We start from the raw sequence: 14,890 nt of genomic DNA, 5'->3' as shown, positions 1-14,890 counted from the left end.
TTTTGTACTATACATGTAATTTACCAAATTATAGCATAGACTGGGAGCTGATGGAATTTTATCAATGATGCATTTTCTAGATCGCTATCTTACCCTTTACCCCTCCAGAAAGAGTGAAATTTCAAATTCAGTTGAAAATTTCTATCTTTGGTAGTTTCCAACCGATTTTTTTCAATTTGCAGGTATACTTATTAGACATTGCGAAGGGTTATTTATGGAAATTTTTTCGAACCTATCTTCTTGAAAAAACGTACGTTTTAATTTTTCAATTATATTTTTGGTAAGTTCTTCCAAAAGTAGGTACAATTTTTAGGAGAACATCTTCAAAATTATATAAAAAACGGATTTTTCTCATGATTTTTTCCGCTCAAATTGTCAAGTTTTGGTTGAAAATTTGTTTCTTGCAGTAATATAATAAAATAGTCCAATTACCCCATCAACCCAAATTTAGACCAAATTTGCCAATTTTTCCAATGTTACAATTATTTTTTTGAACCGCGCCATTTTGGGAATCACTAACCTCGTTCATGTTTTGAATATAGTGACAACTCGAAATGATCATATGCTGCAATTTCAGGGAAATAAAAATTTCCTATTTTTGTTGCTCATTTTTATCGAAGCATGGTTTGTGCTAATTTGAAAAAAAAATAGGTACCTACTCATTATGGGTTGAAAAAATAGAAAATTTTCAATTTCTCCAAAATTACAATACCTAGAATGATTTATTTCAAGTCCATTCTAGTCTTGACAGTAATTTTAGCTCTAAAGGCCACTCAAAAAAAACAGCCAGTAGTTCCCAAAATGGCGTGAATAAATTTTTTAAAATAAAAATAGTAAAAAATAGAAAAAATTATTAGGTTTTCGCATCTTAAAGGTCTCCAAAATAAGAAAAAGTGGCTCAAAAAATGTTCGGCTGATCCTAAAGCAGGACTTGAGGAAATAGAGCAAAAGAAGTTGTTCACTCCGAGCTGAAATTTCTGGGAAGGTCTGTGCTAGAAAAATGGATTTTTTATAAGAATTGATTCAAATTATTCACAAATTAAGAATTGTGAGCTTCTACTTCAGTTCAGAAATTCTCAAGTTTTTATCTTCTTTGTTGAATAATTTTTCTTGCTCCGGGATATTTTAAATTTTGACTCTCGACAACTTCGTCTAAAAAGATCTGTAGATCAAGTACAAACAACTTGAGAAAGAAATATTTCACTTGGCAGAAAATTGTTTGGATAAGACTGTGAAAAAGATCTTGAATAGGTCCCTTCATAAACAAATTTCGAAATTTTGATCGCCAGAATTTTGATCAAAAGTTGGTCCAAAATCTGTATTTTTTAACCTACTGAATCGATTGGTGATGGTTTCAAGTCTATATAGATAGACCCTGTAGCGGATTTTTGAAAAATCAAAATAAAACAGAAAAATAATTTTTTTAATTGACGGAAACAAATATTGAAAATGTGGACCAAGATTGATCTCAAGCTCCACAAAAACAGTCATGAATTCTATTTTGGATCTTTTCAATATGAGATTATCTGAAAATGGGAAAATTTAAAAATCCAATGGATGTTTCAAAATGTTTTGAAACTGCTACCAATAGTTTTGAGAGATCTAAAATACCTATCTACGAATTGGTAGGTGTATGAAAAAAGTGAAATAAAGTGAATTTCAGGTGAAAAATTTTGATTTTTTTCCTGTTATAAATGACTCAAATCTGAATTTGCGAGGTAAATGTTTTGCCAATTCTGATTGAAGGTATGTAATGCTATTATTTTTGCATTTTTTCAATTTCCAAATTTATTAGTCATCTTCAAAACTCGCAAAACTTGTTATCATTCGTACTGCTCACAAAGCAATGAAAATTTTCCATGCATTTTGTAAACAAAACCATGCATCTTTCCTCTTCATCATCGTATTGATGTCAAATCGAAGAAGTGTTTAAAAATACACCTAAAAATGATCGATTTGGTTGTCATGTTTTAAATGTACAGTTGATCAGTATGAAATACGTTCATTTACTCACATGTACCAGTTACAAGGACATTTGGTTAATTTAATTGTGGCAGTGGAATTTTTTTCGTAGGAAAAACGATAGACGGTATTTTTTTTCAAACAACGATAAAATTTTCATTCGAATGCATTGAACTTGTAATTAACCGGTGTCGTGTAGTTTGGCGATTCTTGGTATTCACTATTCACACAACATAATGCTTTCAAGTGTGTGATATTTTATCGATATTATGGGATAATTTTTTTCATATTTTTTGCCATAGTAGGTACCTACTTATCTACTTATTGTTTTTTGAAAACCGGTGACTCAAAAAAGAAAACATAAGTACCTATGTTTTCATATTTTAAGCCAATAGGTCTTTTGCCAAATTTATATAATGGGAAAAGGTTTCGTTTTTTATTTATTGTGGCATTGTTAAAATTTAGTCTAATAAGCTTTCGTCGTAGAATTTTTTTTTCGTACCAAAACCAGTTCCCTAATTAAATTTTAAACGACTAATCAACGAGTAGAATTTTTCTTCAACATGTCTAACGATAGGTAGGTACCTATATTATAAAGCTTTCCAAACCTTCGAATGGATCGACACGACAAAATCATTTCTAAACGTTCATCTCTCGTGATTTTATACTACAATGTTGAGAATAATTTCACGTTTAATTGGAGTATGCGCAAAAAAAATGGTGATTTTTTGGCACGATGTTGCTAAATGTGCCCGTATAACTTGTATTAGTAAACATATAGATTTGTTTGGCTCAAACACATATCAAACTTGTGAATGTATGCGTTATGGCTATCCACTCTGTGCATTTGGTACCTTTTACGTACCTACGCATGTATAAGAAGTACTCGTACACAAAACTATTTAATTAATCGCGAGTTTGTTCACACAGTGGCAATAAAGTACTTTCAGTTACTGTACAACTTGAGGTTAACTAAAATATACACACATCTAGAAACAAACCAAATACCGAATGTTGAGCAAGGTTTTCTTTTTCGACTTCCACTAGCAGTGGCTTATGATTTTCGTGAACTTGGTGAGAAGGCGAACTGAGGCGTAAAATCGATTTGTATACCAAGTTGAAATTATTATTTAACCGAGGTGCATTTCGAATACCGAAAATAAACTGCTAGCTTTGATCACGATATCACCTAAAGTAACCGTGAAAAGGGTCCGCGTATTCGCCGAAAACAGCAGGGATTGGCGTTAAAATCGATCTTTTGACCTGGTTTCACCTTTTCCGTATTTCGTGCAATGGCGAAAATCGAGATTGAACTGAGAAAAGTAATTTCTTAAAAGTAGTTCGAATTAATTTCCCAGTACTTAAGCCGATTGATTAATGCCTCTGGACGAAATCTGTAAATGTCGATTCAAGTTTGTTCAAATGGTGAACTAGATTTTGCTCCGCTAATTTCAACTTTTCAATCCAGTTTTTTCGATATTTTTGTGTTGTAGAAAAGTGTATGGTACTCGTATGTAATGAAATTACGAGTGAAAATTTCATCATTGTTTTTACAAATAAATCACCTCTGCGGGCAAATTTTTTATTAGGAAGTTGAAAATTGCTTTTTTGTGACGTATAATGGCTGTCTGTAAAATCCAGGTTTTCGATTAACTTTTTTTTTTTCTGAGCGGTGTAAAAATAAAATTGACCGACTTTTCTCGAGAAAGTGTTCGATTAATAACCACTTAGGTATCGAAAAATTACAATTTTAATTCAGGTGAATTTTGCTCGTTCATTAGTGATGGTGATTGGTAATTTTAAAGTTTTAAAAGATGTGGTGTGTAAAGAGAAATCATTCATGTAATGATTTTGAAAAAAATTGAAATATCTAGTCTTGAATGAAATAAAAAGATGTGTAAGAAGAAAAAAAATTGATTGCCGATTGACTATCTAATTAATAATTTATTTTGTTTTTTTTTTGTTTCAGGTGAGTACAAATTTTTGCCATAAAAATATACTGAGAATATGACGGTGAAGTAAGTCAGTTGTTTTCTAATTTATTCAAGGAATTGAATTGCTCCTTGAGTAAGAGAATATGGGTGAAATCTTGATGAATGTTTTGCAAAAAATCGTTTTAATAGCTACTATTACATTTTGAACATTTTTGTGAGGCTGGATAGGGATAAGTGAATTTTTGAAAATATTAGGTAGGATGTGTACACTGGGCCCTGGGATGAAAAAAAGCTCAAGTATCTACGAAAGAAAAAGTATGAATTCTGTTGGAATGTACCTAACGAAAATATGAAATTTTATTAAGAATTAGATACTCTACAGAATATCAAAGATTTGAATTTGAAAAAAAAAAGTTTTTCCTTTGTACATATAGAATAAAGAAATCTGAACTTATAAACCAGAATACATCGTGATTTCAATTTCAAAACTCAATAAAAAGTGTGTGAAAATTAACCCGAAGTCCAAATCACATGTTCAAAAACCACGATTTCTGTTTCTTATAATATGTAATGTACCTAATAAACATCTGCAGCATTGATAGCGAGGGTAAAAAATCACTTATAAAATCCTTGAAAACAAAAAGTTAACTATTGACTTTGGAACAACTTTGAAAATGCATTTAAAAGTTCAATTATATCGTGGCATCAGTCGCGTCACAACAACTTGGACACGGGCTGTACTTCGGGGTGGAAGAAGAAATCGCGTTCATAATGGCGTAAAATTTCGAAATAAAATCGCAAAAAAGGCGCCAATTTACATATTGACGTATTAATGGCGTTTTGAAAAAATAAAATCGTTCGAATCGAAGATAACGAGCGAGAGAAAGGTGACAGGGGGGCGAATTTATCGTTTCTTTTTCTTTCCGATCACATTTTATGCCAACCAAGAGCTCTCTTAGATTTCGTTATCTAATTGCGAAATTTTTCGAATTGTGTTTCTTTTTTAGTAGAATAATATTTTCGTAATTTGTCGATGTTTATATTTGCATAGTTCAAGTTCTCTAGATAGACTGCTACGTTTTACGACTCTGCAATTGGCGCAGCAAAGTCGTAAATGCTCAACTTTGAGAGAGAACTCCATTTACATTTTCCCCCTTCGCGTCTCTCGTTTCGTTATTCGTCGAAGCTTTTTTTTCTTTTGCGCGAATGCTCGTCGAGAATATCGTCTTATATCTTGACAAATGAGAATTTCCAAGTTTACGTCAACTTGTATTAAGACTTTGTGTCGCCGCGAAATACTCGAGACGTAGGCTGTCATTAACTTGATTGGTTGGATAAAAAAATTTATGTTCGATTGAAAATTTTAGAAATTTCAAGATGATTTTTACGAATAGGCAACGAGTTTTTATCACATTTTTTTCAAAAATAAAACACGATTTTACCCCAAAATAAGCGATTTGAAAATTTTCAATCGTTCAGTGGAACCCTAAAAGTGGTGTATGGATTTTGATGACCATTGGGCTTAGTCGACGCAGAGCTTCAAATAAATACTATCTTGTGGAACTGGGCCATTTTTTCCTAGACCGGTTGGGTAGGAGCTAGAGCAAAAAAACAGGATTTTTGAGAAAAATGCCCCCACTTTGGGAATCCATATCATTCCTCCAGAGATACTTCTAAAGCTAAAAATTTTTTGACTCAAATTAAAGATTTTCTACTTTTAAGTATTTATATTTTTTCAGAAATTATTTTCGAGACGCTCGACTAGAACTCTCTGGAAAAGGGAATAAAAATAAATCTGAGTGAGGGTTGAACTTTTTGTTGAAATCAAACTTAAATAAAATTAAGGGTCCTACGAAGATATTGCATGAACTGATATGCACTTTTAGAAACTCAGAGTATGCCTCACAATTTCGAAATGTGCAATTGAGTAGGTAAACATCTTACTAAGATGTTTTTTTTCAACTTTTTTCGAATTTTGATAGACCCTAGCAAAAAATCATGGCCAAATGACCTCAATAAGACACTGAAAACATTTCATATTTTTTGGTCAACGTTGGAACACCCCCCCCTCCCCCTGCCCGACTCGAGCTCAACGTTTTAAAAATTTCAACTTGTTTCAATTTTTTGAGGTTTTTTTCAGTTCAGGTGGTTTTTTGACATCTTTTGTACTTGCATTATGATCGCTTTCTGGCCATCAGAAAAGTTCAAAGTTCATTTTTGCCAGCCGAATAGTTCTCAAAATATTCGTTTTTTTTTTTTTTTTAAAAATATGATAATTTTGTAATCATCTCCTTAAGGCGGTAAAGTTGGAATTGAACAATTAGTGATTTACATTTGATGTAGGTAACAGTAAGCACAAATAAGACCTCTTAAGCTGACAAGAAATTAAACATTTTTTTTTCGATGCATACGAATTTTTTTGAATTTTTAAAACTTTGAAGTAATGACGGGGGGGGGGGGGGGGTCAAACGCTGATCAAAAAATTTGAAATTTTTCCTGTGTCTTATTGTCGTTATTTGGCAATCATTTTTTTGCTAGGCTAGTATCCATCACAATTTGAAGAAAAAAAATTGATAAACTACCCACCCTAAGCATAATTTTGTATCTAAGTAGGTAGTACAGGTACCATTTTAAACTGTGCCATTCGTTTTGAAGGCCCTTTCGGTATGTATGAGGGAAAGTATATTTGTGGGCCCAAATTTTCTCAAAAATAAAGCTAAAATCTCGAAATATGTGATTGGGCAATTCCACTCTGGGAATATTATTTTTGGGTCCTATTTTCATCGTCATTTTGCTTCGAAGCCACGTTTGTCACGAGCAAGAAAAACCCGAATTTTTCGAAATTCTATGTTTTTATGAAAACTATATGGACCTTCAAAAATATCATTTTAATTTGAATTGTATGTTTTTGTCAAAGAGAGGGAGAGAGTAAGATAGGTAGGTATAAAAAAATTTTAAAAAGTTGTAAAAACACCGTCTAATTTTCTATTTTGGGATTCGTTTCTCTAAACCTGCCAATATTCACCCAAATCCAAATTATCGACAGACTTCGGTAAGACGCGACGCTCTGTTTCTGAATGCTTATCTTCCTAGTTTTTATCTAAGGATGAATCAATGTATTCATTAAAAATTCTATAAGTGGCCTGACTTTTTTTTTGGGTATGTTCAACTTGAAAATGGCACATTGTAACCGATTTATCAGTCAAGCACTTCGATAAGAAGACATAGAAACTGACGATGAGCCGGCTCCAAACTTACGAGTATACCTATAGGTACTTACTTACGAGAACCGTATTGATGGAAAAATTAATAAAAATGAGTAATTGAATTCTGATAATTATATGTAATGAAGTGTAAACTGTAATATGCGTTGGAAATTGAGCAAATTAATAATACTAAGTTCTCCTGATTCATCTCATTCAATTCCGTGACGTTTGACGTTCTATCGAAAAATTTTCTTTCGTTTGAAAATTAATGCGTAAGAATATTCTCTCACTAATCCAGGGCATGCTTCTGCTCACTCGTATTTATTACGTCTGAGATTAACTTTAGGTAGGTAGCCATATTTTATGATGGAAAAATTGAATTGGAAATACTCGAGTAGAGCTTACCTATTATGGTATAAGAAATCGATGAGGAGGGCATATTTCTTGCTAACAATACGAACTTTGAATAAATTGGAAATTTTTATCGCGTTAATTTCACGCGAAAATTTAAAGGAAATGAATTAAAATTTTATTAAGCGTGAGATATTATACGAGAAAAAAATGACGACGCACCGATAAGATATAAGTTAATAGGTTTAGGATGATTTAATAGGGCATTTTATAAATGGATTTTAAGGAGTATTGTACATTGTATATTACATACAAAATATATGCTTTTTATAAACATATAGTCGCAGATGCTTCCTCGTTCCTCAATCCTCGTTCATTCGTTAAAATGATCCTTACGCAGAAAATCACCATGCAGTCACCAGAGAATCGCTCTCTATACCATCTAAATGTTTTACTTCCGTTGGCGAGCTTATATAAATTAGCTGATATCATAATTTAAATATCAGAGGTTTTTTTTTTAAAAATACAATACGTCTATTTTCTTCTCATCGCATACCTATTTTGATGATGTATCCGTACTAGAATAAACCAAAAACGAGCGGTTACATGCGGTTGTATGCCATATGGTTAGCAAATTTGCAAACGTAAGCGTAATGCGAAACATACCTACCTACTCTCATTTCTCGTGAACATTTCTTACATATTTTTTTTTATCGTATGAAAAACAAAATACATAATAGGTATGGCTACGTTAGCAAGGTAATTGACTCGCAGGTGTGATTTTATATGAAATCTTAGCCACTGCCAAGAATTACGGAATGCCTCGGACGATTATCAGCGTATTAGTGAGGGAGTAGACAATTTTGGAGGTATTTTTTTATCAAGTTATTTTTAGAGGTATTTTACACAGAAAAAGTGATGCGGTTTTACTCGTATATTCGTATGTAATGATATGAGCACTTTTGGCGCCGATGTTGTTTGCTGTTTCGGATAATTTATCAGGTTCTGAGACATTTCGCGAGGTGCATAATTTTCTCAGTCTCAGGTTTTTTATGCTAACGAATGCTGAGCAATTGATGCGAGATGTGAAGTACATAAATGAGAGGATGAAATTTCATTCTGTTCGATTTTTTTTTGTCTTTGTAGGGGTCCTTACCCTGGTCATTGGGTCAGCCCATGGTCCAAAAAACATGTATTCATTTTTCAGAAAGAAAAAAACTTTCAACACGTTAGATGAGTTTAAAAATGGGATTTTTGATTTCAGAATATTAAAACATCAAAAGAAATTGAATCGTAATGGAAATTTGATCAAAATAGGCATCTAAACTGGCATTAAAAATTTGAAAAATTGGACGTAACGGGGGTCCAAACCGTATGGTCATTGGTTCGATTTTTCGGAAAGGTCTTTGGTCTAGGGCTGTTCCTGGTATTTTTTCTGAAGAAGGTCATCCGTTCGGTCTGGTCTACTCGGTCTTGTGGGCATTTTTGGGTCCAGTCGCGGTCATTGGTCCGGCCTGACAAGCCTGTTTATTTTATTCATTCTTATTTGTTCAAGTCTGAATCCAATTTTTAGTTCGATCACTCCATCCCCAAACACTTTATATGTACAATAAAAGTCGCTTTTATTATTATAACGGTTAATGTTATAAATCGCTTTATGTTATTAAAATCATTTGGTCCCGATCTTTTATATCTCATTACACTGAAATTCCATCAGTTATTGTAATTAAAGCATCGGATAATGTTATAACTTTTAACTGATTTTAATGCGTTTTTTCGCATTTTGGTATAGTTTTTACATGTTTTTAACTCTTTTTCGCCCAGTTTTTGCCAAATTTTTCTGAAATTTCAGACGTTTTTTGTGATTGACATTGTTTTTAATACTTTTTTCATAACTTTTTGAAGTTTCAACCTATTTTCAACACTTTTTCTCACAATTTTTGTGAAATTTCAGTTCAGTGACTAAGTAGGTACATAAACATATACGAGTATATTTGATATAAAATTGATCATGTAAAAATTTCTGACAAAAAATTCAGTTTTTTTTTTCAGTCAGTTTGGGTTATAAGTCGGGTAATGTTATTAAATTGGGCTTGGACAAACATTATACAGGATGTCCCAACTTCAATCAGCAAGCTGGTGTGTGGTGACAGTACTCGGCGAGACAAACAAAATTCATTATGTACACAAGTAGTCTATCTTGTGAATTGAAGGAGCCACGTGCTCCGCAAAACTAGAAATTCACTAATATTGAAAGGTTTATCAAAAATTGGAAAATGTTTGAATCATTCAAACAATGCCCAAAACCCATAGTACTCGAGTGGACAAACAGAAAATGTTATTATGAAAAATTGCCTATGTTCGAAATTGAAGGGGCAAACTTGATTCAAAATTTCCAAATTTGACTTGCCCTAGATTTTGAAAATTTTGAATTTTCAAATCGTGTTTGCGCCTTCAATTTTGAAGGTAGACAATTTGTCATAATAACTTTTTTTGTACGTCTACTCAAATGCTATGAGTTACTGGAGTGACTTAAATGATCCAAACATTTTCTCATTTTTGGCAAATTTTTCAAAATTGGTCAATTTTTGCCCAAAAATGGTGTATGTAACATCTTAAATTCACAGATAGTAAGAAAATGTCTGAATCAATGAAATGACTTCAATAACCCATAGTACTTGAATGGACAAACAAAAAAAGTTATTATGACAAATTGTCTATCTTCAAAATTGAAGGCGCAAACATGATTTGAAAATTCAAAATTTTCAAAATCTAGGGCAAGCCAAATTTGGAAATTTTGAATCAAGTTTGCCTCTTCAATTCTGAAAATAGGCAATTTGTCATAATAACATTTTCTGTTTGTCCACTCGAGTACTATGGGTTTTGGGCATAGTTTGAATGATTTAATCATTTCCTTATTTTTGATGAACCTTTCAAAATTAGCAAATTTCTATGTTTGAACTACCTATATTTCCTCCAATTTTGGTCAAAAAATGTCCACGCGTTCATAATTTTTCAGCCATGTGAAACTTACATATTGACTATCCCTCGTAACATTAAGCGACTTTTACTGTATTTTCTATATTCAAAATGAGGCTGAAAGTTAATGGGGCATCCTGTATAATTTATTCATTTTCATTAAGGCATAAAATTCCTGAAAATGTGCTCCATATGAAAATTGATTCAAATTTGGATTAGAAGTTTCCGGTTTTGTTAATTTCGCCCTCTTATCTCATCCGTATACATTCAGCGTCAAAATTCTACGTCTAATAATTTTTTTGGCACTATCTTAAATCATTTTATTTACTTTCATTAAGTAATAATCGCGTAACTCGTTTTTTTTTCGGCGAATATGAACACGTCACGATACGATTAGAGGCGACGGCGACGTCGGCGTCGTTTCGTCGACTGTCTTATCACTTGATGAGAAAAATTTTAACTCGCAAGGCCCATAAATATTGATAAGAGAGGAAGTGGCAAACGAAGTACATACATCGGTAGGTAATTATTAATTCCTATAAGACTGAAACACTGGCGAACATTGTAGGAACCTCTACCTACCTTTTTTCTTTTCCGATTACTAAACGAACATCTGTTCTGGTTACGATGACGATGACGTAATAGAAAAAAAATACTTACTCGTGAATTTGATAATACGAAAATTATTATCATCGTCGTCGATGAGTTTTGCCAATAAAATGAAAATAAAAAAACGTCGCGTCGAACCACGTGAAACAAGAGCAGAACAAACCTTAACCTTAATTTTTTGACAAGTTCGCGTACAGTATTGCCAAAAAGTCAATTACGAGATAGTGTCAAATATGAGGCTTTTCTCTACTATTGTGTATGTAAAATGAGGAAAATATCAGACGAGCTATTAAGAAATTGACGTATTCGAAGGATGTGTGTTCGACGATGCGTGAAATTGGAAAATTTTCGATAAAATTTTCCACACATACCTACTTACATACTTTGAAGACGGTTGCGTCGTCATCGGTGCATTGTACTTGTGTACCTCTACCTACCTACCTACCCACCCACCTACCTATTCTTTATAAATAAGATGAAAATATTCCACCTTTTTGAGCGCCTTGCACGGTATTAGTACCGGCATATAAGTAGGTACATTTTTAGTATTTTTAACTTGAAGTAATAATGACCCTTTATGCTTTCAATTAGTATACTTTTGACATTGAAAATATTGTGTATACGAATTTGTGTGTACACAAAATTAAACGATTATCTTCCACGTAGAAATAACGTCGAAATGATAGATACGAGTAAATTTTTGGCATAGTTGTTGTTGAAGTTTATATGTGTATATGATCGGACTAGATGTACCGTATAGTAAGTAAGTACAGAATGGACATAAGAAAGGTATATTAGGCGAATTTCCAATTTAGTTTATTTTTCACGCTGTTTTGATTTTTCCTCTTCTTTTTTAACTAGACCGATGTTAGTACTTTATTAAAATTTAAACACGAGTATAGTATATACTTATTTATATTTTGAGTATGTAATCGTGGTTTAATTAATTTGTGTCTCGAAATGATAAATGATAGGTCAAAGTCATGTACAACTCACTCACCTCCCTCGGTCAATAGAAAGTCATACGATGTGTGTGAAAGGTTCTTCTTGTATGGTATAATAATTTATGCAGAATTTTCCATCACGAAATCTTCAAGGAGGTAAGAGAGACGCGTTTTTTTGAGAAACGAATCGATTACAGAAGGGATTACTTCAGTTTCATGTGTGTACACACATATACGAAAGATTTTCCAATGTCTTGATGCCTGATATGAATTTTCTTGCGGTTCAAGCGTGACCGTTTTACTCGTATCGTATTGACACACATTCTATCGCGCTGTTAAATAAACATAACGTACTCGAGAAATTTATTAACGAGAAATAAAATGACATCATGGTAGTTAGGTATCGTTTTTTCCCGCGAAAGAAAACTGCTTAGTTTTCATTATTTTTCTCTTTGTTTGTTATCGCTCAACACTGACGACGTTTTTAACAGGTGTTGAAGGCGTTTTGTCAAATTATTCGCGTTAATAAGATCGCCATTCTGTAAAATGCTCGACTTGGTGCATATCTCTACCAGACAGAGACAGTGAGTTCCCAGATAACGTAAATTTTATTTTTGACAAGGTCTCGATGAATTTTTTTTACAGAGTTACGATTTACTATTATGCAACGTAAATACAATTTTTTTTTACGTTGGAGGTGATCCAAAAAAATTTTGTGACGCTGAAATAGGTAATTTTCAGCGTCGAAATGTCATTAGCTGATGGAAAATTACTGCTGTAGAGGGTACGTTTGGTGTTTTGCGATTATTGTCATTTTTTTAAAGGAAAAAAAAATAGGTCAAGAGTGATCTATTTATGAAGAAAAAGTTTGTCAAAATTCAACAAAATTTACATACAAAAAATTGCACAGGTGAACATCTTTATAAATTTGAAACGTGTGAAAATGGAATTAAAACATTTGGAAAGCATTAAAACTGCATTGAAAACTATGAAAAATGAACCACTGAAATTTAGCATAAGTCGAGTAAATTGATAAAAACTTCACAAAACATTGTTAAAATACGTTTAAAACAGCATTAGAGCGATTCCAACGTGTTTTAATTATCCAAAATCATCAAAAACTGATGAAATTTCCATGAAGTTTGACATAATTTGTATCATAACTTTGTGAAAACATGTTCAAAGTTAGGTACATAAATAGCCCTGCTCAATTAATAAATAAAAATCTCCAGCTGATGAAGTTTGGTAAAATTTAGGTAACAAAAATTGCATTAAAATATTGCTAATAAAATGTGTATTAAAATGGGGTAAAGTCTCCTCTTCAGCTCTTCAAGAAAAATAAAACATAGATACCTAAGTTTTTTGTTCCATTCTTTGTTAGTCTTTATCTTTGGAAACTGAAAATTTTTGTCATTTTATCAAATTTTTGAACTTGATTTACCCTCTCGTCATGGAATTTGATCAATTTTTCTCAAATTTTCAAAATATCGACATAATGGAAAGAATTTGATTCGATTTTCTCCAAATTCTTAAAAGTCAGAAAAGATACTTACATAGATACCTACATATTATACCTACCTATACTCGGACCAAGTTTGGCATAATACGTCAAAAATTCTCTCAAAATTTTTTCCAAGTTCTTAAAAGGTCAAAAAAATTTAATAAGTATGATATTTACTTATGTAGGTACTTAAAATCTTCATACAAAATTGGAAAAAAAATCGATAAAATTTCAAAAAAATTCGCATAAATTTTCGTAAAAATATGTAGCAAATGACACAAATCCCCCTCCCCCATCCTCTTTGGAAAAAATATATTGAATTAATAAAAATGATCAAAAATCAATCGAATTTATTCAAATTTAACAAAAATGCCATAAAATATTGCGTTAAATGGTATTGAAATTTTAAAAAAATATCAAAAAATGTTGAAATTTTAGTAAAACTGAACGAAATTTGGCAAAAATTTACAACGTTAAAACTTGTTGAAATGATTTAAAAACAATCACAAATTAATTAAGGAGGTACATATGAATCATGAATTACGAATCACGAAAAAAATGATTCAAATCACAAATCAAATCTCTGCATTTTTGATCCGAATCGTGACTCAAATCAAATCATGATTCGAACTGTCCCTAATCTTGCCACCAACACTCTTCTCTGCCCTTTCTGCAGAAGAAGTTAAAAGAATCGATCTGATCAGGTTTGAACAAATCTAATTGGATCAAAACTTTGACCTGACTAGATATGATGACTTGATTAGCTCTGGCAAAGTTTGATGAGGTCAAATTGGGTATGCAGGAAATCATTTTCTACGGAATTTTATTCTAAATTTTGAAACGTTGAAAAAGTAATACATTTTACGAAAGGAATGCGTCGCAGCCCTCCCACTTCTCCATCTAATTCTAAATTTCTAAAATGATATCAGATACCGAAAAATTGTGAAAATTTTGAGTCGAAGAATTTATCGTCTCTTTACGAGAAGTTTCGAGAATCACTTTATTTTCATAACCGATTGCTTGGGTGAAATTTTTCACCCATAAGATATACGACGACACGTCGAATACTTTCAAAATTTGTTTTCATCTTTCCAGTTAGCCTCGCAGCGAATTCGTGACCAGCATGAAACTAATTCGTGTAATGGAAACCATAAAAAATTGAAAAAAATTGAACGTCGTGGTTTCCATCGTGTAGGTATTATTACTTATTACTAAAAGTTTCTATGGCAAGGATAACAATATCCTTAAGGCAAAAGAGAACACCATTATTCATAGCCTTTCATGTTTTATGTAGCGACCATTTTGGTATTTTTAAAAATACCTACTTACCTAACACAATGTTGCTAAATTTTTCACAATTTTTTTCATTTTGAACGCAGACTATCGAATATAATATAGGCGTTG

At 32.2% G+C, this 14,890-nt stretch overlaps 1 protein-coding gene across 5 annotated transcripts in view; it reads left to right on the top strand.

Moving 5' to 3' along the window:
* Nucleotides 1-14,890, top strand: part of Picot (putative inorganic phosphate cotransporter protein picot) — a 74,847-nt gene that overhangs the window by 50,158 nt on the left and 9,799 nt on the right. Inside the window, exon 1 of one of the 5 annotated variants that reach the window (XM_065358518.1) lies at nt 3,924-3,980. The exons of 3 other annotated variants lie outside the window; for them this stretch is intronic. Coding sequence is in view for 1 of the 2 variants with exons in the window: in XM_065358517.1 (XP_065214589.1) it covers nt 11,789-11,804 (16 nt within the window). In the remaining variant the exon portion in view is untranslated. Of the gene's footprint in view, nt 1-3,923; nt 3,981-11,773; nt 11,805-14,890 lie in introns of those variants that run through there. One more of the 5 variants, XM_065358517.1, reaches the window with a different exon arrangement.

Source organism: Planococcus citri, chromosome 3 (assembly GCF_950023065.1).
Source record: "Planococcus citri chromosome 3, ihPlaCitr1.1, whole genome shotgun sequence".
In the NCBI taxonomy this organism is placed as follows: Eukaryota; Metazoa; Arthropoda; class Insecta; order Hemiptera; family Pseudococcidae; genus Planococcus; species Planococcus citri.
Note: the sequence above shows the minus strand (reverse complement) of the source record. Positions and strands in the feature narration are given on the sequence as shown.